The sequence below is a fragment of the Dryobates pubescens genome, chromosome 37 (genome assembly GCF_014839835.1).
Source record: "Dryobates pubescens isolate bDryPub1 chromosome 37, bDryPub1.pri, whole genome shotgun sequence".
In the NCBI taxonomy this organism is placed as follows: Eukaryota; Metazoa; Chordata; class Aves; order Piciformes; family Picidae; genus Dryobates; species Dryobates pubescens.
In genome coordinates this window covers 1,639,794-1,661,783 of record NC_071648.1, presented here as the reverse complement: position 1 = coordinate 1,661,783, position 21,990 = coordinate 1,639,794, and the positions used below count along the sequence as shown (strand labels likewise).

The window sequence follows — 21,990 nt, the reverse complement described above, 5'->3', positions numbered from 1 at the left end:
ATGTCTGAAATCAATCTTCATTTGTTTTTCTGAAAACCATTATGTTACCAGCTCTCTTGTGAAAAAAAACATCCAACCAGCCAAACAAAAAAACAACCAACAAAAACCAACACCTGAAACCCCACCACCAACTAACAACTAAACAAAACAACCCACCAAACACAACACCAGTGACAAAACACCCCCCCAAAGTACTTAATGGTGCACACAACCTGAGTTTGTCATCAGGCTCTTTACATCACTTGACAGGAACCTTTCTGCCAGATAAGAAAGCCAGGAAGAAGTTCTTCACCGTGAGGGTGGTGAGACACTGGCACAGGTTGCCCAGGGAGGTGGTAGAAACCCCATCCCTGGAGGCTTTTAAGGCCAGGCTGGATGTGGCTGTGAGCAACTAGAATACCAATGTGTTGTTTTTTTGGTTTGAGAGAAAGAATCTGGATGATCCTAATTAATAATTGCTACTAAAATAATAGCCAAAAAACTTCTGAGGGGGAATGATGAGCCACCTCAGGGAGCTTTTAGATGCATCTTGCAGTGGGAGTTGCAGTGCATTAATCCGTTTATGCTGTGAACATTTACAAGAGGCTTTTCCATATGCCAGGGAGAGTAGAGGCCACGCTGTGTTGCTATATGTCTGTGCTGAAGGTCTGTGCTACTGGGCAAACAAGCACTGTTTTGCTTATAATTTGCTTTTATGTGTAATGGGCACGTTAATCACTTCAAATGTAGCAGTAAAACCAGCAGGACCTAATGGCTTAAGAGGATTTCTTTCAGGCGTATTTTTAACTCATTCCAGCTTTGTGGCAATGAATTGGGAAGTAATGCATTTGTCAATTATTATCTGGGTGAAAAGGGGCATTGTATTGCAGCATAATAAAATAATAAATGCCCTGGGACAGTATAAAATGTCTTTTTCTTTGTACATAATACAATGGTTGAGTCCCTGTGTTATGATGACAGTGTCTTACTGCTGGCACTGTGTGAACTCCCACTCCTCCCTAAGCCTACCTCGTAAGGTTAGCAGGGTGTGGGGAAGACCTGTGATTCCCTTGGCAGGGTGTAGGAAGCAGAAGATTTGACCACTCATTGGTGGTGCTGATGAGAAGGTGCTTTTTGTAGATGGCTAAACACCACCTCTGCAAGAATTCAGGTGTTAACATCACTACTTCAAGGCTTGTGCCATGTGATTTGTACTTCTAGAGGTATTGCTTAGCCTTGCAATGTAAGGCAGATGATTATTTTTTTTTCCCCTGGAGCACCTTTCCTATGGAGACAGACTGAGAGAGTTGGGGCTGTTCATTTTGGAGAAGAGAAGGCTCAGAGAGAGAAGGCCTTCCAGTATCTGAAAGGGGCTACAGGAAAGCTGGTGAGGGACTTTTTGGGGTGTCAGGTAGTGATAGGACTAGGGGGAATGGATCCAAGCTAGAGAAGGGGATATTTAGATTGGATGTTAGGAAGAAGCTCTTCACCGTGAGGGTGGTGAGACACTGGCACAGGTTGCCCAGGGAGGTGGTGGAAGCCTCATCCCTGGAGGTTTTTAAGGCCAGGCTGGCTGTGGCTGTGAGCAGCCTGCTCTAGTGTGAGGTGTCCCTGTCCGTGGCAGGGGGTTGGAGCCAGGTGATCCTTGAGGTCCCTTCCAACCCTGACACTTCTTTGATTCTGTGGTTATTTAGCTGTTTTGTTAACAGGAAAAGTAGCACAGGTTCTGCATAGTTAATTAGATGGGTTTCTCCAGAGTTCTTTTCTGATTGTTTTCAGCTAGTGAGAAATCTGATCTGTGACAGTGGTGACAACACTGGTACTTGTGGTTTGTCTGTTTACCTGTGGATGCCAAACTCCATATGTGGAGCTGCAAAATTGTAGACAGCCTCCTATTCCTCTCCTGCTTTGCTGTGTCAGACAGCATAGCTTGCCTGGACCAGGCCAAGCCATTGCATCTGAAAGCAGGGAAGAGGCTGTGTTTCTTTGCTCTGAATGTAGCAAGGGAATGGAGAAAAGACAAATCTTGTTCTGAGTGTGTGGGTCTGTGCTGGTCTGCTCGTCTTGTATCCCAGATAACTGTGAGGAGAGTTTTACAGGAATCCAGGAAGCAAGATGTTTTGTTTTCTCTCGGTTATTTTTTTTCTTACTAAACATTCCTTGGATTTGGTTTTCTTTAGGCTTTATGGGTCCTTTTCCTCATCCATACAAAGGCCACACTGAGCTCAGTTGCACAGCAGTGGCTACACAAAGTTGGGTTTTATTTTCCAACACTTGCTTTTGGCCTGAATGCTGCATTGGCACAGAAGTGTGGTCATTTACATGAGACAAATGCAACAGCTCTTAGGTAGCCCAAGAGGGAAGGTACTGAGCTGCTTTATGGTAATCTTTAGAGTTGTGCAAGCCCTTGCTTTATACCAGCATTGCTCATTACTTGCATTTAACCTCACCCCAGCTCTTCTGGAGGAAAGTGATAAGACATGAAGCTGATAGTTCCTGATAGCACCAAATTTACTGCTTTGTTTCTTCCTGTGCATGACAGCTCAGCTCCTTCAGGAGGGGAACTGGGCAATAGGAGTCCATTGATGGAACTTGCATAGCTCTCACACTGAAAATAGATGTGTTTGCCTCCCTTCCATGCCCTCCCCACCATACTGTAACTCAAAAACCCTCTTTAAAGCATATATGACAATTTTTAAGCTGTTGGCCAGAACAGAGAGTGTTCTTTCACTGTTCCTGTGCAGCATGTATTCTCATTCCAAAGGGCAGGATTATTTGCAGAGGGCAAGGGAGTTCTGCCCTTCTATCTGTGTATCTGTGCATGTCATGCTAATAGCTTTTGACATTCTGGTATACTTGGTGGCTCTGGAAGGCAAAATATTTATATCACACATTAACACTTCCCAAATGTAAAGATGCTGCACTGTGGGGCTTCTGAGCAATTTAGCACTGACATCAGTTGGCTTTGATTTAACTTAGTTATGCCTGTGTGAGAATTGCATAACAAATGTGGGTGGTAGAAAATGCCCTCGGATTTAGGGGTGCGAAGAGCAGCATGCTGCACACGCTTGTGCATGCGTGGCCTGAAAGCTAGAGGAAGCTTATTTGAGTATCCTGCAGGCTGGGTTTTGGCTTTTAGAGGCACAGAAAGGTTGAAGTTAAAAAGGAACCAACCACCAGGGCAAGTTCACTCACAGGCAGCTTTTGCTGACACTGTTGCTCACAGTGTTCCTTGTGTCTGCTACCCTAAGGGGTTATCCTGCAAATCCGGATAGAAGTAGATCTAGTTAAAAAGTGCCTTGTTCCTGTTTGCTTTGTTAATTCAGAAGCTGAACGTGCCACTGTCACAGAACTGAAGCTTTTGATATTTGTGTTCTTGTCTGCCTTGACTTCTTGCTGCAATTTCCACAGCACTGTCACGATTTCAATTGCGGTGTGTAAAATATTTCCTTTCTGTCTTAATTAATGTTCAGAGTTTCAGAGTGTGTAGGAGACTGCATTTCTTCAGGACAAGCAGGAGGGAGGAATGAACATTCTCAAGATGGTATAGTCCTCAAAATTGTCCTTAGCATAAACAGTATCAGTAAATCCTTTCCTTTGCAAGGTGTTTCACATTTCAGATTCAAATTACCAAAGCCCACAAAGGTTGGTAAATGTTTGTCCTCATTCTTAAAACCCTTCTCCACACCAGACAGTTTAGTGACTGCAAATTTAGTTTCTTTGTTGTTGTTGTTTTAATGTGTACAATAGGGGCATGTCCTGAGTCTTTTACAGAAGAAAAAGAATTTGGAAAAGCAAATGGTGGGAAAACTGCTCATACAGCTTGCTGAGCCCTGACGCTGCCCTTCGTTCGACTGACTGGAGAGGTGGTTCCTCTCTTAGAAAGTTCAACAGTTGGCTTCATCTGCCAGCTGCTCAGCAGCTTTTTCCAGGAAAAAACATATTTCTTGTGGGTAAAGTGTAAAAGGAATGCACTTAATAGAGCAGCCCTTTTCCCATTTCTGATCAGTTTTGAGACAAAGGTGCCTTGTTTAAAGGCGCATCTGCCTCCCCTTTCTTCCTTCTGCAGCCTTCACAGACTAGCACGTCAAATCTTGCGTAGATAGTATTGAAAACATTTTTGTAATCTTGCTCAGGAAAAAGGTTTCTTGAGAAGCCAAACATTTTTGTAGGGGCTGCACGTAGTTTCTATGGTTGTTAATTCATTTTTTTTCCTCTGTGTATAAAATCTAATGTTTTTGTTTTGCTGGGGCAGGATTCAAAGCCCACTGAGCAGACAACAAAATCCGTGAGCAGAGGGAGGGGTCAGATGTCCTTTGTGGCAGAATAAGTGATCTGTATGTTTTTATTTGTATGGTTTACAGTTGGCATACATGGAACAGCAGGGTGGGTACACTTAGCTAATTGTCTGTCACCTAGATAAATGGCTCCATTATTTAGCTATGGAATTTGAGAGCAGAATCACTCTAAAATGATGTTTTATTGTCATTCTCACCAGCAAAATAATTCTTCAGAGACCCTTGTAGCCAGTTGGAGTTAATCAGACTGTACACATGTGAGCAATATGTGGCAAATTAATGTAAACCAAATGAGTTTCCTGTGTGCTTGTTTTCCAAAAGGAAGCAAGCTTCATAATTGTATTCCTTTACTTTTCATCTTTGAGGTCCTAGCTCGCCATCAGTCAAGAACAGTGGGGAGTGGGTTGGTAGAAAGAGCATTTCTTCATGCTCCCATAGATCTTCATAAAGATGTCACAAAAGGGCTTGTTATGATCAAGTTTCTCTTATAAAAACCTGACAGTTCTTTAAGGAAAACTGAGAAACCTGTGTCTGCTGCAGTACAGGATGCCTGAAAATGTAGCTCTCTGTCACCATCAAAAAGGGCACTTCTGAGACTCGTTCCAGGAGCTCCTGCCTTCGGAATCATCTGATGCAATGCAAACAGCTCCTGCCTTCGGAATCATCTGATGCAATGCAAACAGCTCTACCAATGTTACAAAGGAAAATAGGCTCACAAACGAACTTTGAACTTCTCTGCTGATGAATTGCAGATTTCTTGAGCAAGATTTCATTTTTAGCAGGGCAAGCTCTGCTTGCTCAGGCAACGGATTGTTTCGCTCTGCAGAGATGCGTAGTGTCAGAGGTCAGCGTGCTGCTACGTTGTCATCCCTGCTTCTGGTGAAAGCATTCCCTGCTGCTTTCATCTCTATATCAGATTTCAAAACTCAGGATTGGGGAAAATTACAGAAGCTGTTGGATACTAAAAACTAACAGCATCTCAAATGTTTTCAGCTCTGTGTGGTGTGTTTGGATTGCTTTGGAAGAAGAATTCAACATAGCCTCCAGATGCGTGAAGCTGTATCCCTTTGGCACTTGTACCGTCCCTCCTCTCTCCCCCTTCCCGTGTGTTTTGACACACCACAGTAATTTTAGAGGAATGGTTTGTTCTTAAGTGTTTTTTGGATTAAATTCTTTCGAGACTGGTTATTTTGATCTGTGCTAAAAGGAGAAAGAAGATTCTGAAAAGGAAAACGCTCACAAACTCCCTCTTCTGATTCCTCCATATGCTTGCACATTTGTGTTTTTTTCTATCTCCAAGTGGGTGATTCTAGATAATAGGAGTCTTTGTCTGGAAGCCTCAACCACCAGTTTGACATGGCTGTATCTATCTGTGACCTATTTAGTTTGAAGTGGGCATTTTAACTGCCTTGTGCAGCTTCGTGCTGATGTTGGGAGGCTGGGACTGGAATGGGACTGGAGTGGGTGTCAAGGGTTTGTATTTGCTTTTGGGAGGTTTTGACGGCTTGCACAAATGAGTCAGTTGCTCATAACTCCATCTTTCCACTTATGGAACAAAGAGATGGATAAGGAGGTGTGGGATAGGTTGGTATTTTGTGAAAATAGCATGCTTTGACTAAGTGCTGGTTTATTTTTAGCCAGCTGTTTCGTTGGTGTCTGCCTGGGGATTGCAGTCTCAAAGGCTATGGATTTAGTCAACAATAAAGCAATAAATCTTGTGAAGACCATTCATTCACTTGCAGCAAAAGGGATTGGTTTTTCTTTCCCTGGTTCCATCTTTACCTCAGTCCCCTTGAAGTTTGGTTGTTACTCTTCTGGTGTGTGTAGCTGTAAGTGAAGCCTGCCTTGGGCTCTGAACGCAAACGAGGGCGGCAGAATGTATCAGACCTCCTCCACATCTTGCTATAGCTGACAGTGGAAAAATGCTCATGCTTCTGTGATTAGGTAGGCTCAGCATGAGTACTGCTGGCTCTGTGTGTCTGTGTAGCTGGATCTCAACTGTATGACTAGTTGGAAAAAAAAAAGCATCATATTTGTGTTGGGCCAAAGGAAAAGATGCTTTTGTTCCAGCACTACCCAGGCAAAGGAGCAGGATTCGTACCTCTGAAGAGGGAAGAGGAATATTAGGAAGCTCTGTATGCCCCTCTCCCATAGTCATTAACAAAACACTGTGGCTAAACCGTCAGCTGCCTCACAGCATGGGGAATTTCAAGTCAAGATGAGCTTGTACTTGCTGGCTCTTGCCTCATTAACTAAGGTTGGAGTCACTGAGATTTTGGATGGAAGACAAAAGCAAAACAGCAGAGTTTGTCTTTCGTTCGGCTAGCTGCACAGAGTTCCCCTTTACCTGGAAGGGTACATCGTTTACTTTGGCAGAGTTACAAAGAGGTTTATTTTAATGGGAATTCTGTGATTTGGGTGACTGCTTCAGTTTCACAACTTCATATGTGTTCATGGTATGCTGACATTGAACCAGGCCTCACTGCCTGGGTTCGTGATTATCTCAGTCAAGTCTGGCACTCAAGATCAGGGGCAAATGTTTCAGTTCAGTTTTCTCATGGCTGTGCAAACATGTGCAGTCACGTTGTGGTAACACCATTGTCTCTCTCACTGGGAACATTTACTTTGGAAGGAGAAGGTGCCACTTCTCCAAAGCTGATGGCCAGAAGAAACCCAGCACTGAAAGAAATTTTGATCTTTCTATTATACTTGGAAGGTAACTTAGACTATTTGGGCTTTGTTCTTTTTTTTTGTCCTTCCTAAACTCTTTCTGCAGTTTCTCCTGGTAGTCCTGCTCATCTTGCCCTGTTTGGTTCCCACTTATAAATCCTCTGTAACACTGAAAACAGCAAAGTGGCAATGTTCTGTTGGTCCAGCAGCAGCACCTCCCCTATGCAGTGAATTTTTCAAGCAGTTGTGTTCCTGCCTTGACAACCCCCTCGCCCCACCTGCAAAGTACTTTGCCAGATGAAGCACTGCTGACTTGGCACTTCAGCCTTTTTCACTCCAATGAAAGAGTTAAATAGGAATCATCATGTGATGTCTGCAGCAAGGAGAAGGAGCAAAGGAAAAACCCATGGCATAAGCTGCTTTTTACAGATAGGAAGTAATACCCTATGGACAAATGACATAATCCTGGAATTAATGACCCATGAGGTAGAAGTCCCTGTAGTGGTTGCATTTTAGCCTGACAGACAACACTGTATAAAACCTGGATGTTTTCTTGAGTAAATCCAGTCAGAACAGAGTTTGTATCGCCTAGATACATTTGTTTGAGTGCCTGTTTAAAATGGACAGCACTGCTTTAAAAACGCTTCTGAGGTGCCCTTGAGGCACTCTTAAGAGAGTTTAGAAACACCAGAAAACCCAGCAGTGGCTATGAAAACTCTTACATAGCAAACTGTTGGCCTGGCTTTCGAAATCCCTGTGTGTTTAAGTCCTACCTGTAGTATTCTTTCTTTAATGTAGGCACTGTTTTAAAAAGGAGGGGGGAGAAGGTTATTACTTTTATTTTTTCACTTTTTACCACTGCAAAATGTTACCATTATCCAGTAATAATAAAGCCAGGTTCATTCCTTTTGCCAAAACACAGAAATGATGAAGTCAGTCCTCTATCTTCCCCTGACAAATACAGTATAGCTGAAATTTTAGTTCACTCTAGTGAACTCTAGTTTTAGTTCACCCTAGTCCTATCCCTAGCTGTTAGTATCCAACAGTAGAGAAAGGTGTAAAAGATGCCATCTTGTAACTGTTCTCAAGTTTTAAATATAAAACTTCATTTGGTGAGTAAAGCTGAGAGATTTCTTTGTATTGGAGAGCAGCTGGACAAATAGAGGATAGAAATCAAATCTGTCTTCCTAGGCTGCGTAAACTTGGGTGCGGTTACAAGCAGAATAAACCAACTTTAAGTCCCTGATGCTGCCAAAAGGGATGGAGTTCCCCAGCCATATGTTTCTGTCTTCTCAGAAGGTCAGCACTCCTTCCCTTCACATGCAGTCAGCTGGGCTGGTCCCTGATTCAGTTGAGTTGTTATTTTAAGGTTCATTCTTAAGTGGTTTATGGTGTGACTGGGTGGCAGTGCCAGGAAAAGGGACTGCCAGGAGGAACGTACGGATAGGAGCAAACGTGAGCTACTGCCTCCCTTTGTGGAAGCTTCATCTGAACCTAACTCAAGCCATGCAAATGCATCCTTTGAGCACAACTGGGTTTGGGTGGAGTAAGTCAGAGATGCTGATGAGAAACCAGAGATTTCACAAGTGTGCTAAAGACAATTACTTATTTGGCAAACATCCTGATCCGTTTTCTGTACCGTCAGAAAGTGATTTGTAGGTCTCCAACTACATTTCTGCCTGTGCAAAGGTAATGGTGTAAGTGTTGTAGTGTACATAAATCTGTGTGGATGTGCTCCTCATCACACACCAGCTCAATAAGAGAGTGGAGGAGGGAGTGACAGAAGGAAGTGTGGGTTTTATAGCTTTGAAAGCAGAAAAAAAACCCCCACAATAGTTCTCTGTGATACTGTGGGCTTGGCTCTGATTTCTACATAGCTCAAATCTAAGAGCAGAAATTGCCCAGATAGTTGCTTTGGCTGACTCTGCAGATAAGAACAGCTTTTGTTGTCCTTTTCATGGGATTTTCCTAAAGGAAGTAACAACAGTTTCTCAAGACAAAACATTATTTGCAAGGTGTAAGACAAGCAAGGAAGTTTTGATTCAAGTGGCCGCAGGTCTGTGATTCAGAGTGGGGTGGGGTTTGGGGATTGCCCCAGCAGTCTGTGGCAGAGAGATGTGGCTGTTGACCTTACTGACTCCTTTAGCTTTAGCAGTGGAAGCCAGCAAGTTAGGTGGCTTTCCTGAAAGCTGGCTTCCAGAATGTTGTATCCACTTTCTCATTATGCTGGCAAAGTCCCTTGTTATTCCAAGTAAAGCACCTAAGAGACATTGGATGATTTAAAGACTTTTCATGGTATCACAGTACATTAGAGGTTGGAAGGGACCTCCAGAGATCATCCAGTCCAACCCCCCTGCCAAAGCAGGATTACCCAGGGCAGTCTGCACAGGAATGCATCCGGGTGGGGTTTGAAAGTCTCCAGAGAAGCAGACTCCACAACTTCTCTGGGCAGCCTGCTCCAGGGCTCTGTCACTCTCACTGTAACTCCTCATGCTGAGGTGAAATCTTTCATGTTGAAGCTTGTACCTGTTCCTTGTCTTGTTGGTGCACACTACCAAAAAGAGCTTGGCCCCCTCCACTTGACACCCACCCCTCAGCTATTGATAGACATTGATCAGATCCCCTCTCAGCCTTCTCAAGACTGAACAGCCCCAGGGATCTCAGTCTCTCTTCACAGGGGAGGTGCTCAAGTTCCCTAACCATCCTTGTGGCTCTCTGTTGGATGTCTCTCCTGAACTGGGGAGCCCAAAATTGGACAGAGTATTGCAGACATGGTCTCAGCAGGGCAGAGCAGTGGGGAAGAGGAGCCTCCCTAGACCTGCTGGCCTCGCTTTCCTTGCTGCACCCCACCTGAAGAAATACCACGTGTTGGTTTGCTCCTTGCAGTCTGCATCACTGAACATTTAACACACAGACAGCAGTGCAAATTATCCCTTGTTTAACTTAACTCTTCTGTATGGACAACTCTGGTATTTGTGTTCCTGAATGCCCTTCCACTTGCCTAGCTCGTCAGCATGCTGGCTGCAGAGCTCTGTGACGTTCAGTCACAAAATGTGACTCCAGTGACATTCAGAATACAGAAGGTAACACTTGGTTAAAAAATAGTGGCAGAATTTCTGTCCTGATTCTAGCCAAAGCTCACATGATTTAACCAGGGCAACACTTCTTCCAGAAGCATTAGTCCTAGCTTGGCTTTGGCACTGATTCTTGAGCAGTGCTGTAATCTGACTTGGAAGTCAAATATCTGAAGTCTGATGTCGCTGTCGAGGACGCTATAAACTTTGCTCTCCTGTAACAAATCAGTTTTGTTCTACTGTAGAAATATATGCAAAAAAATAGCTGTACAAACCACTAATGAATCTTTTTCAAAGCCTATTTCCACGACAGGGTGATTTTTCCTCCAGTGTCACCGTTTTGTGCTTTCCTTTGTACGCCCCTAAAACCAGTGGCTTGCCTTTTTTTCCTGCTTGTTCTTCATGTACAGTTTCCTGTGCAATTGTACTTAACTTTTTTCTTTTCTCTTTCTTCCTAGGCAACAGAGATTTTGCTCCTGATGATCCCCTGGAATTTAAATCTCATCAGTGGTTTGGAGCTTCTGTGAGATCCAAAAATGATAAAATTCTGGTAGGTTTTCGATGCCTCTCAGCCGTCTCAGTAATGGGATACTGTGGTGGGAAAAATGGGCAAAGATCTGGGGAACTCAGAATTTAAACCCAGTCTGAATGTGACTTGTCTTCAGAATGTATTGGCTGCCCTTTCTGAGCTGTTTATAAGCAAGGGTGTAGTATTTTTTCTGGCTTAGAGGAAACTGGTAGAATTGGCTTGATGTTAGACTGTATCATAAATTGTTGATGGAATCCTTCTGACTCTTGCTTGAAGAAGATATTGCTTCTGAAGTCGTCGTGATAAATGAGTTACTCCAAAAAACAGAACCTGGTGATACTCCTGCCCCAGCACTGATTGTGCAAATCTCCTTTAATAACACCTGGCACATCTCCCAGAATTTGGTTTGGTTACTGCTTTGTAGGAAACCAAAGTGCCATTGTATTATGCTGTACCCCCAGCATTTCGAAGTGGAGTTTATTTCCTCACTGCCTTGTGTTCTCCTGTAGGCCTGTGCCCCCTTGTACCACTGGAGAACTGAAACTAAACAAGAGAGAGAGCCTGTAGGAACTTGTTACCTGCTTGCTGGATCAAAGTCTGTGGAATATGCACCCTGCAGGTCAAGTAAGTGTAGAAGACTTTGTTACTTTCCTCTTTGGGATTTCTCTTGTGTTATGTTTTGTATACATCAGAAGTGGGATGTTTTGCAGGTGTTTTCCCCTTCCACATACAGCCTCATATCAGACAGAAAAACCCTAAAGCTAGATCCAGACATCTGAATTCTCCTTCACCTGATGCTCTGGATGCAGACCTTGCTTCCATTACTGCAGGCCAGAGTAAAATCTTGGATCCAAGTATCATTGGAATTGAGGACTTCTGGTTTTGAGTGGACCATTACTGCAGTAATCCCTTGAGCAAAACTATGTAGCAAGTGCTTCTTCAGAGACCAACTCCAGAATTTTCCACAGCTTAATTATTGTTATTCAATAACAACAAAGGCAAAGCTCATTTTAGAAGACAAGGTTTTGCACAAGTGGAGGCTGATTTCCATGTGTCCATGCATATGTAGCAATGTCTTGTTTTAATTATAGTATCACTAAGGTCACAAAAAACCTTTAAGATCATCCAGTCCAACCATAACCCAACTACCATGACCACTAAACTATATCCTGAAGCACCACATCTACAGCTTCATGAACACCTCCAGGGATGATGGCTCCACCACCTCCCTGGGCAGCCTTTTCAATGCCTCACCAGTTTCTCAGTAAAGAAATTTTTCCCAGTGTCCAATCTAAACCTCCCCAGGCACAGCTCAAACCCATTTCCTCTCATCCCATTGCTACTTTCTTGTTAGAAGAGACCAACACCAGCCTCACTCCAGTCTCCTTTTAAGTAGCTGTAGTAGTTCATGGTTGAAGATTTTGGGTCTTATTTTATAACACTTTTCATCCAGAGAAGGAGACTCCACAACCCCCCTTGGCTGCCTGCTCCACTATTCTGTCAGACCCACAGGGAAAAAAATCTTTCCCCATGTTTCCATGGAACTTCCTATGCCTCAGCTTTCACCCATTGCCCCTTGTGCTGTCGTTGGGCCTTCCTGAGCAGAGCCTGACTTCATACTCTTGGCACTCACCTTTTACATCTTTATAAACAGGAATGAGGTCACCTCTCAGTCTTCTCTTTTCCAAACTAAAGAGCCCCAGCTCACTCAATCTTTCCTCATAAAGAAGATGCTCTACTTCCCTAATCATTTTTGTGGCTCTGTGCTGGACTCTTTCAAGCAGTTCCCTGGGGTCCTTCTTGAACTGAGGGGCCCAGAACTGAACACAATATTCCAGATGCAGCCTCACCAGGGCAGAGGAGAGGGGGAGGAGACCCTCTCTTGACCTCCTAACCCACTCCAGAATGGTCTTTGCCCTCTTGGCCACAAAAGCACATTGCTGGCTCATGGTCAACCTTCCATCCACTAGGACCCCCAGGTCCTTTTGCCCTTCACTGCTTTCCAAGAGGTCAGTCCCCAATGTATTCTGCTCCATGGGGTTGTTCTTTCCCAGGTGCAAGGCTCTCCCTTTGCCCTTGCTGAATTTTACTCAGTTTCTCCCTTCCCAACTTCCAGCCTGTGCAGGTCTGGCTGAATGGCAGCACAACCCTCTGGTGTGTCAGCTGCTCTACCCAGCTTGGTGTCTTTAGCAAACTTGCTGGCAGATTTAGGAGAAAAAACATTCCAAGTTTGAAGTTGAGCTGTGCAAGGCTATCTAGAAAGAGGCATTGGGAAGTATCCCCAGAGTTATTCTTGGATAATATTTCTGTAACTTCTTTTCCTCTCACTTTTCTACTGATTGTGTCTTGTAGCCACCATCGATGCAGACGGACAGGGATTTTGTCAAGGTGGATTCAGCATTGACTTTACAAAGGTATGTGATTCTTTCTCAAGTCCTAGCAGGCAGCAGAAAGGTGCCAGCTAACAACAGCCCTGATACAGACCACATGCAGACACAGCTATTATGGAACTAAATGAAAACTGCCACTCCTGGGCAGAAAAAAAAACAATCACTGCCAAACACATCCTTGTAACTAACCAAAAATTACTTCAGATCTCCTGAGTCTTATGAACCTCTTTCTCCCTACATCCTCACAGCAGCACACTTTCACCTCTTGTAGGAATCATGACCCCAACAAATAATCTGCTTTTCCAGCCTCGTGCTGTAAAGCTGCTGCAGCTAGTCTTGAAGTAAACTGTAGTAGGCAGGGTTTTAGAGATGTGTGTTCAAGGGGTTGGTGCACAAGGAGCATTACTGCTTGAGCAAGAGTAAATTGCTGCTGAAGAACTGGGGAACAATATTCTTGTGACATACATTTTGGCTTCCTCCTCAGCTAGCAGAAGCAGGATGGTTTTGATGTCTGCTTTGTTTCTTCTACTTTCACATTCTCCCAGCCTTCTACTGTTGTTTGTTTGAAGTTCACCATTGCTTTAGAAATCCAAGCAGAGTTCCAGTGTGCACAAACCTGAGAACTAACTGTAGCTTTTCCTGTTATAAGTTGTTCAGCATAGTGTGTTTAAACCACACAAGTCCCGTTGGTGCTGCGGCAGTGGTTTTGGTTCTGCACAGGTTGTGATTGGGTCGTATCCCTTCGCTCTTTGCCCGAAGACAGAGGAAATATGCCAAGTTCACTGTAGGACTGAGAGTGAGTTAGTTCTTGTGTCACCCTCAGGCTTACTGTGCAGACTGTAGCCCCAGTTAAAACCAGCCTTGGGCTCTAATCCAAAACCTTAGCTCAGTGGGCGAGCCTGGGTAGAAGATATCTCCAAATCCCTGACCTAGATTGTTTGGAGTAGGGGATATGGGAGTTTTTAAGATTCAAACCTGCATAAGTGGCTTAATTATGCAGTAAAGGCTGTGGCCCAGTTCAATACTTAGGAAGGAAATTCCCAGCACTGGGTCAGCTCATGTGGTTGCAGTTTCATCAAATGGGTGGCAGTGGTACCAAAGAACATAGAGCAGGGGAATGACATCACAGCTTTTAAAGGTAAGTTAGGGAAAGTGGCAGGGGCAGAAGATGAAGCTGGTTTTTAGTACTGGTCTAAAAACCTGTGATGGTTTCATGGAAGCAGCCTTTAAGTTTTCTCCTAGTGGGCTTTCTGTTGTTGCAGATTTCTGGGGGTAGAAGGCTCTGCTACAATAACAGCAGAATTCTGCCTAGAGCTGTAAATGGGTGAAGCAGAGAAGTCACTGAAGGCACGTCGTTTATCTTGGCACTCTACAAGATGCATTTTTAATTGGTCATTCCTTCAAACCCCAAAATGTATTTGGGTCAGTGAAGCTACAGTGACACACGTGTGGGATTGCTTCCTGTAAACTTAGAACATGTTCTCTCTTTATATGCTTAAGGTGTTTTTTCTTTTCCTCTCCAAGGGAGACAGAGTGCTGCTTGGAGGACCTGGAAGTTTTTACTGGCAAGGTGAGATACATCATTTAAGACACACAGGAGCTGATCTCTCTGATTTTTCTCTTTATCCTCTTAGTCATTTGTCCTCCAACCACTGACAAAGTCTCTGTCAATAAGAAAACAAACAAAAAGAGGTAACAGAGGTCTTTTTTACCCTTAACGATCCTCTGAATGGTTCTTCATTCTTCAGAACATTTCCTGAATAATCAAGGCAATCACAGAGTAAAGTTGAAGCAGTAATTGTGTAGCAATGTCTTTTGTCTTTTAAATAACCCTGTGATCATTTAAAAGGCATTTAAGCAGCAATGTAGATTTTGCCTCCACTAGCAGATTAAGTCTCCCGTAGGATGTTTTATTCTTTGTTTCAAAAGCTACGTGTTTTGTAGTTTCTGGCACACATGTGGAGCATATAATGCCAGTGATAAATGTACCCTGCAAAGAGATCTATCGTTTGGTGGCAAAGATGCACTGCAGTTGTTCCATATTGATCTGCTTGTGCCGTGGTGCAGTTTTTCCTCTCACTATGCTGTTTACACAGAGTATTACCTATCTGTTTTGCTAATGTGGGCTTCAGTCAGTATTTGTTTGCAGGATCATTTAGCATTTAACTCTCAAAAGATGGTGCTGCTACATTCAAGGCATTGCTGCCAAACGCTGCTGCATGGTTTTTAATGTAAGCATTCACACTCATGAAGGATTTCTGTGGCTCCTGCCGGCTCATGTGCAGATGGAGCAGCACAGGGGGCTTGTTTCCAGTCCCAGGTTTGAAATTCTGAACAAAATGGAATGACTGAAATTAAACTGGAGATGTAGTGTAGTACAGGTGATACCTGGGTGTTAATTTTTTTGCTTTTTGGCAAAAGTGATGCCTCATCTGCTGAGATAACCTTGCTGACTTAGACTACTGCTGTCAGCTGTAGACCGGAGACAAAGCAATATACATGGGAAAAGGAGATTCCCCCCACCCCCATTTGTATTGTGCACATCTGAGATGCTGGAGCAGTAGCTTTCCCTGTACTTGATACAAATACTTTTGTGATGTGCTCTTCTGCAAGAAGTGTTGTGATACAAGGAGCAATTTGTAAGGAAAGAAAAGAATGTAATGAAGTCATCATCTAGTGGCTAGTGAAGGGAAAGCAGAGAACCCTGGAACACACTGAGCTCATTTTATTAACACCTAGTCTGACCTATTAAGCTCTCATGTTGTGATGTTTAGACAAGGAGTTCTTAAGATCTCACTTCAGACTCAGTTCTGCAGTCCCATAAGCATATGCTTACTGTTACCTAATGGAGCAGTCCCAGGTTAAGTCCTGGCATACATCTAGGAGTGCCTTCTCTTCTCAGTGAGAGCTCTTTATGTGCTTTTGATTAAATACATGCATATGGAGAGCAGTGAAGGGGAAAAGGACCTGGGGGTCCTAGTGGATGGAAGGTTGACCATGAGCCAGCAATGTGCTCTTGTGGCCAAGAGGGCCAGCACCATTCTGGGGTGGGTTAGGAGGTCAAGAGAGGTTCTCCTCCCCCTCTACTCTGCCTTGGTGAGGCTGCATCTGGAATATTGTGTTCAGTTCTGGGCCCCTCAGTTCAAGAGGGACCTCAGGGAACTGTTTGAAAGAGTCCAGCACAGAGCCACAAAAATGATTAGGGAAGTGGAGCATCTTCCTTGTGAGGAAAGACTGAATGAGCTGAGGCTCTTTAGCTTGGAAAAGAGAAGACTGAGAGGTGACCTCATTCCTGTTGATAAAGATGTAGAAGGTGAGTGCCACGAGGGTTGAGCCAGGCTGTGCTTGGTGATGTCCAATGCCAGCACAAGGGGCAGTGGTGGAAGCTGAGGCAGAGGAAATTCCATGGAAACAGGAGGAAATTTTTTTTCCCTGTGAGGGTGACGGAACAGTGGAGCAGGCTGCTTGGGGAGTTGTGGAGTCTCCCTCTTTGGAGAGATTCAAAACACATCTGGATGTGTTCCTGTGTGATCTGCTCTAGGTGATCCTGCTCTGCCAGTGGGGGGTGGATTGGTTCCTTCCAGCCCCTAACATTCTGTGAAATCTCTGCTGAAGTAGGATCCAGATTTCCCCTTCTGCCCATTCCGGCTCTGCTGCTGTTGGCTGTTGTCTGGTTGGCACTGTGGAAGAGTTGTTGCTTTAGAAGCGAGCATTCCGTGAGGGAGTCCTGCTGCTTATGAACGAGTGCAAGCTGCCTCTGTTTGTGGGTTTGAGCTGGTTTTGTTTTCTCCTCAGGCCAACTTATTTCTGATCGAGTGGCGGAGATTGTGGCTAAATATGACTCCAAAGTCTACAGCACAAAGTATGATGACCAGTTGGCAACCAGACCTGCCAGTGCCGCTTTCGATGACAGCTACTTGGGTGCGTAGTTTGGGCAGCAGCAGAGCCTCGCTCCTTCTTTTGGAGAAGCTCACTTGTGCTGGTCATATTTAAGTCAAAATCACACCACTATTAATTTGGTATTTGACAGCTAACTCATGAGCTACTTCCCTGAAAATGCAGTGGTGTATGTGTGAGGGAAGCTTGATTCAGAAAGCTTCTGATGACAAAATAAGTGGAAATGCTTCCATGGATTTATGTACACTCTGTGATTGAGGCTGAATATGGGGATGGCCAAGGTGTGAGGTTTTCATGTGAGAAGTTAGCCACATACCTAATTTATTTTTAGTAAGGCAACTGTTTCTAAATAATCTACCAAAGGAAAACAGAACTTCAAGAGAGTCATCTTTGGGAAGAAAAGTACCGAAGAGGGGCCCTTAAAGGAGTGGAAAATCACCATTTAGTTTCATGTATGTCTGGTTGGGTTCAGAAAAAAGCAAGGGTGGGCCAGGAGGGTAATTTGTAAATTTTCATCTTCTGAACTCAGATTCATGCTGATGAATTACAGTCTGCTTATGTAGATGTTTGGATGTTAGGAACAATTTCTTTACCGTGAATGTGGTGCAACACCATAACAGGTTGCCTGGGAAGGTGGTTGAGGCCCTCTCCCTGGAGATATTCAAGGTGAGGCTGGACAGGGCTCTGGGCACCCTGATCTAGTTGAGGCTGTCCCTGCTTACTGCAGAAGGGGTTGGACTGGATGAGCTTTGGAGGTCCCTTCTAACCCAGGCAATTCCACGATTCTGTGTTGGTGTTTATAGTTGAAGCTACTTGGAGGCAATTTTTATTCCATGGTGCTCTAAGGTGATGGGCAGACTGTGCTTAGAGACCTATGAAAAGCATAAAGAGAGACAAGGAGTTTAAGAAGGTTTTTTGGAGTGATTTACTGATTTTTGTCTGTTGATCAGGTTATTCGGTGGCTGTTGGAGACTTCAATGGTGATGGCATAGAAGGTAAGATGTAAAACACCCTGTGAATAGCCCAGGCAGGTCTTTCCCATAAATGGTGTAGAACAAATGATACAGTGCAGAGGAAAATGCATAAAGCACCAGGAGTAAACTCTGTTCAAACAAAGGCAAGGTGCTTCAGGAGCTGAGTGTGACTTGGGTTTCTCCCTTTGTATTTCAGACTTTGTATCAGGAGTCCCGAGAGCAGCAAGAACTCTGGGCATGGTAGGTGGTTTGAAACGTGACCTCTTGCACTACATTACAAAGATGAGTGGTGTTGCTGTGCTGTAATGTGTGTTTCTTCATCTGCAGGTGTCTATTTACAATGGGAAAAACATGTCTTCCATGTACAACTTCACTGGGGAGCAGGTAGGTGGCTTTGTTCAGCGTGGGGGGTGAGCAGGCTCTTCCTAGAGAAAGATGAGATTGTTGAGACAGGATTCAGGGTACCAGCACATCTGACAATCTGTGTGTTATTAGCATCTGGGCCATATTACAAAGTCTGTAGGAATCCTGAACATGTCTGCTCTGCAAGTTGTCATCTTGTAGTACTATGTGAAACCCAGTCTTCTTCAGAGGAAGGAATGCCCAGAGAGGTTGTGGAGTCTCCTTTTCTGGAGATGTTCAAAACCTGCCTGGACACATTCCTGTGTGACCTACTCTAGGTGATCCTGCCCTGGCAGCGGGGCTGGACTGGCTGATCCTTTGAGGTCCCTTCCAACCCTTATGTTCTGTGTGTTCTGTGAGCTGCTGCCAGTTACGAGAACTGGGAAAGGGGACTGGTTTGTGCAAGGGGCAATGGGGAAGGTAACTAAGCAGTTTGCTTTCTAACAGAGTAAGGAAAAGAAAACAAAAGGGGAAAGGCAACAAAATAATGTGGTATATACTCTCATGGTGCTGACATCTTTTCTGTACAGCTTTGTGTAAACTTGGGGGGGTGTTTATCACTGTGACTCAAAAGTTGGGTTTGAATGTTGTTTTCCAGATGGCTGCCTACTTTGGGTATTCGGTGGCTGCAACAGATATCAATGGGGACAAGTAAGTGCCCTTTGCACCCTACTGCCACCCAGCTTGGTTTTGGAAAGAGAAAAGGAAGCTTTTACTGTGTATAGTCACTCCTACAGTAGAGGTTTTTGTCCTCACTGCTGGTGCAACCTGTACCTGTGCCACACACTTTCTGGCTAGCTCTGAACATTTGGTTTGTTGTTGTGTTTGCTTGATGTAATTCACAGGCTTTAAATGCATTCGCTTCTGGAGTATTTGTTCTGACTTGGGCAATAAATGTTTGCCTTCACTTGCAGCTCAAAGATAGGTAACTGCCACTTTTACATTGAGTTCAGTGCAAGTTAATGCTCAGAGGATGACACTGAATTTTCCTGCTGTTACTGAAGAATCTTCTCTTCCTTTGGTCCAGTTACACAGATCTGTTTATTGGAGCCCCTCTTTTCATGGACCGAGGTTCTGATGGGAAACTTCAGGAGGTTGGCCAGGTTTCCATTTGCCTTCAGCGAGCCTCTGGAGGGTTTCAGATCACAAAGCTGAATGGTTTCGAAATATTTGCGAGGTTCAGCAGCTCTATTGCCCCTCTGGGGGATCTCGATCAGGACGGCTTCAATGGTAGGACACCAGTTATCAACGCGTATTTTCTGTCCCTAGATGAAGTCTAGGCAGCACACTGAGTATGGATTCTGCACACAAACATGAGGCATTCTAACCATGACTGAATGTTGGACACTAAGGTCTAGACTCCTTTCGATGCTTGTATGCTACTCCCAGGAATGCTAACAGGAGTTACATGTATGCATCGAGCAGAGACTATACCATTTGCACTGCAGCATGGATTATTTTAGCTCTTACGCTCACCAGTTTGGTGCTTGCTAAGTGATAAGTACAGCAGAAATGTCAATGAAATACCTGACTCTCCACTGTCACTTGTTAGGACATCTTCAGTAGCATTTTCCTGTTTCCATTGCTTAAAGCCAATTTTCCTCTACAGAAACTCAGTGATGACTGTAGAGAAGGTTTTGGTCTAGAGAATTGGTTACATGTGTTCTGATAGAAGGGATTTTCCTGAAGGAAAAGGACTATAGATGGGGTTTTTGTCATTGGTTGTTCTAACTTCATAAGTGAAGAGTGGTGAAAATATCCCTTAACTACAGCTAGCTGTGCCATAGAATCATTAAGGTTGGAAGAGACATTTTAGATCATCCAGCCCAACCATAATCCAATTACCATGACCACTGAATCATGTCCTGAAGTGCCTCATCTCCACACTTCTTCAACACCTCCAGGGGTGATGACTCCACCACCTCCTTGGTCAGCCCTTTCCAGCCCCTCATCACTCTCTCAGTAAAGAAATTTTTCCTAATGTCCAATTTAAACCTCCCCTGGCACAACTTAAGCCCATTTCCTCTCATCCTATCGCTAATTACGTGGGCAGTTGTAGAGAGCAATAAAATCTCCCCTTAGCCTTTTCTTCTCCAGACTAAACAACCCCAGCTCCCTCAGCTGCTCCTCGAATGCTGTGCTCTGCAAACCCCTCACCACCTTCACTGCTCTTCTCAGAATCACAGAATCAACCAGATTGGAGAAAAACCTCAGAGATCATCAAGTCCAACCTACTACCTAATACCTAACACGTCCTGACAACTAAACCATGGCTCCAAGTGCCACATCCAGTCTTTTTTTGAACACCTCCAGGGACAGGGACTCCACCACCTCCCTGGGCAGCACATTCCAATGGCCAATTACTCTTTCTGGGAAGAACTTTCTCCTCACCTTGAGCCTAAATTTCCTCTGGCACAGCTTGACACTGTGTCCTCTTGTTCTGGTGCTGGGTGCCTGGGAGAAGAGACCAGCCCCTGTCCGTCCACAACCTCCCTTCAGGCAGCCGTAGACAGCAACAAGGTCTCTTCTGAGCCTCTTTCTCCCCAGGCCAAGCAGCCCCAGCTCCCTGCAGGTCCCTTCCAACCCAGACCATTCTATCCTTCTGTCATTTGGCTGCTGGTCAGTGACTGAAGTGCAGAAGTGTTTGCAGAAGTATCCCTTTCCCTCCTCCCACCCCCGTGCAAGTCTGTGGTAAATGTTCTTGTTAAACATTGATGTTTTCTGGAAAAAACAGCAGCCAGTTAAAACCAAGTAGTTGTTGATGAGCATTTTAAAGGCCAGAGTCATTCCATCCTTTCTAGTAGACATGCACTGAAACTGTAGTACCAGGATGACTGATGGACACAAGCACGAATCTGTTCTCCTGGTCTGTGTCTGGAGGTGACAGTTGTTCTTCTGGTTTACAGATATCGCAGTGGCTGCACCATATGGTGGAGAGGACAAGAGAGGACTTGTCTATATCTACAATGGAAGAGCATATGGTGTGAATGCAGTCCCATCTCAAATCCTTGAAGGGCAGTGGGCTGCTCGCACTATGCCACCCAGTTTTGGGTACTCGCTGAAAGGAGCCACAGATGTGGACAAAAATGGATACCCAGGTCTTTTGCTCTAAATGTCAATCTAGAATCAATTCAGAGTAGCCCCACCTCTGACTAACAGCATGTTTTAAATTGTCCTGTGTAATATTTCTCCTTTCTTCCTAGACTTGATTGTTGGAGCCTTCGGTGTTGACACAGCTGTTCTGTACAGGTAAGTGTCCCTCTGTGCAAGCAGAGTGAAGGCTCAGCAGCATTCTTGGGCTACAAAACTGATGAAGGTATTAAAAGCTTCTACTGCTGTTTACCCAGAATCACAGTACATTAGGGGTTGGAAGGGACCTTGAAAGACCATCTAGTCCACCCCTCTGCCAGGGCAAGATCACCTAGTGCAGGTCACACAGAGGAACGTGTCCAGGCGGGTTTTGAATGTCTCCAGACAGGGAGACTCCACAGCCTGTTCCAGGGATCTGCCACACTTACAGTAAAAAGGTTTTTCCTTATGCTCACATGGAACCTATTATGCTCCAGTTTGTCCCTTGCCCTGTCATTAGGCATCTTTACACAAAGTAAATGTTCAGTCTGCTTTCTATTAGTTATCTCCTCAATACACTAAAGTTAAGAGAAAATAGAAGTAATCTGTCCAGGCTTTCTGCCTGAGTTTCCTACAATATGACACACACAAGGTGCTGCTGGCTCATATCTTGCAATCCCAATATTCTCATCCTTTGGGGAAAAAACC

At 44.4% G+C, this 21,990-nt stretch overlaps 1 protein-coding gene across 1 annotated transcript in view; it reads left to right on the top strand.

Annotated features, from left to right (window-relative positions):
• ITGAV (integrin subunit alpha V) overlaps window positions 1–21,990 on the top strand; it is a 52,936-nt gene that overhangs the window by 6,807 nt on the left and 24,139 nt on the right. The window contains exons 3-14 of the mRNA XM_054177014.1: window positions 10,480–10,571; window positions 11,060–11,174; window positions 12,903–12,964; window positions 14,465–14,510; window positions 16,736–16,861; window positions 17,788–17,832; window positions 18,008–18,051; window positions 18,139–18,195; window positions 18,812–18,864; window positions 19,241–19,443; window positions 21,120–21,311; window positions 21,417–21,462. Of these exons, the coding sequence (XP_054032989.1) occupies window positions 10,480–10,571; window positions 11,060–11,174; window positions 12,903–12,964; window positions 14,465–14,510; window positions 16,736–16,861; window positions 17,788–17,832; window positions 18,008–18,051; window positions 18,139–18,195; window positions 18,812–18,864; window positions 19,241–19,443; window positions 21,120–21,311; window positions 21,417–21,462 (1,081 nt within the window). The remainder of the gene's footprint in view (window positions 1–10,479; window positions 10,572–11,059; window positions 11,175–12,902; window positions 12,965–14,464; window positions 14,511–16,735; window positions 16,862–17,787; window positions 17,833–18,007; window positions 18,052–18,138; window positions 18,196–18,811; window positions 18,865–19,240; window positions 19,444–21,119; window positions 21,312–21,416; window positions 21,463–21,990) is intronic.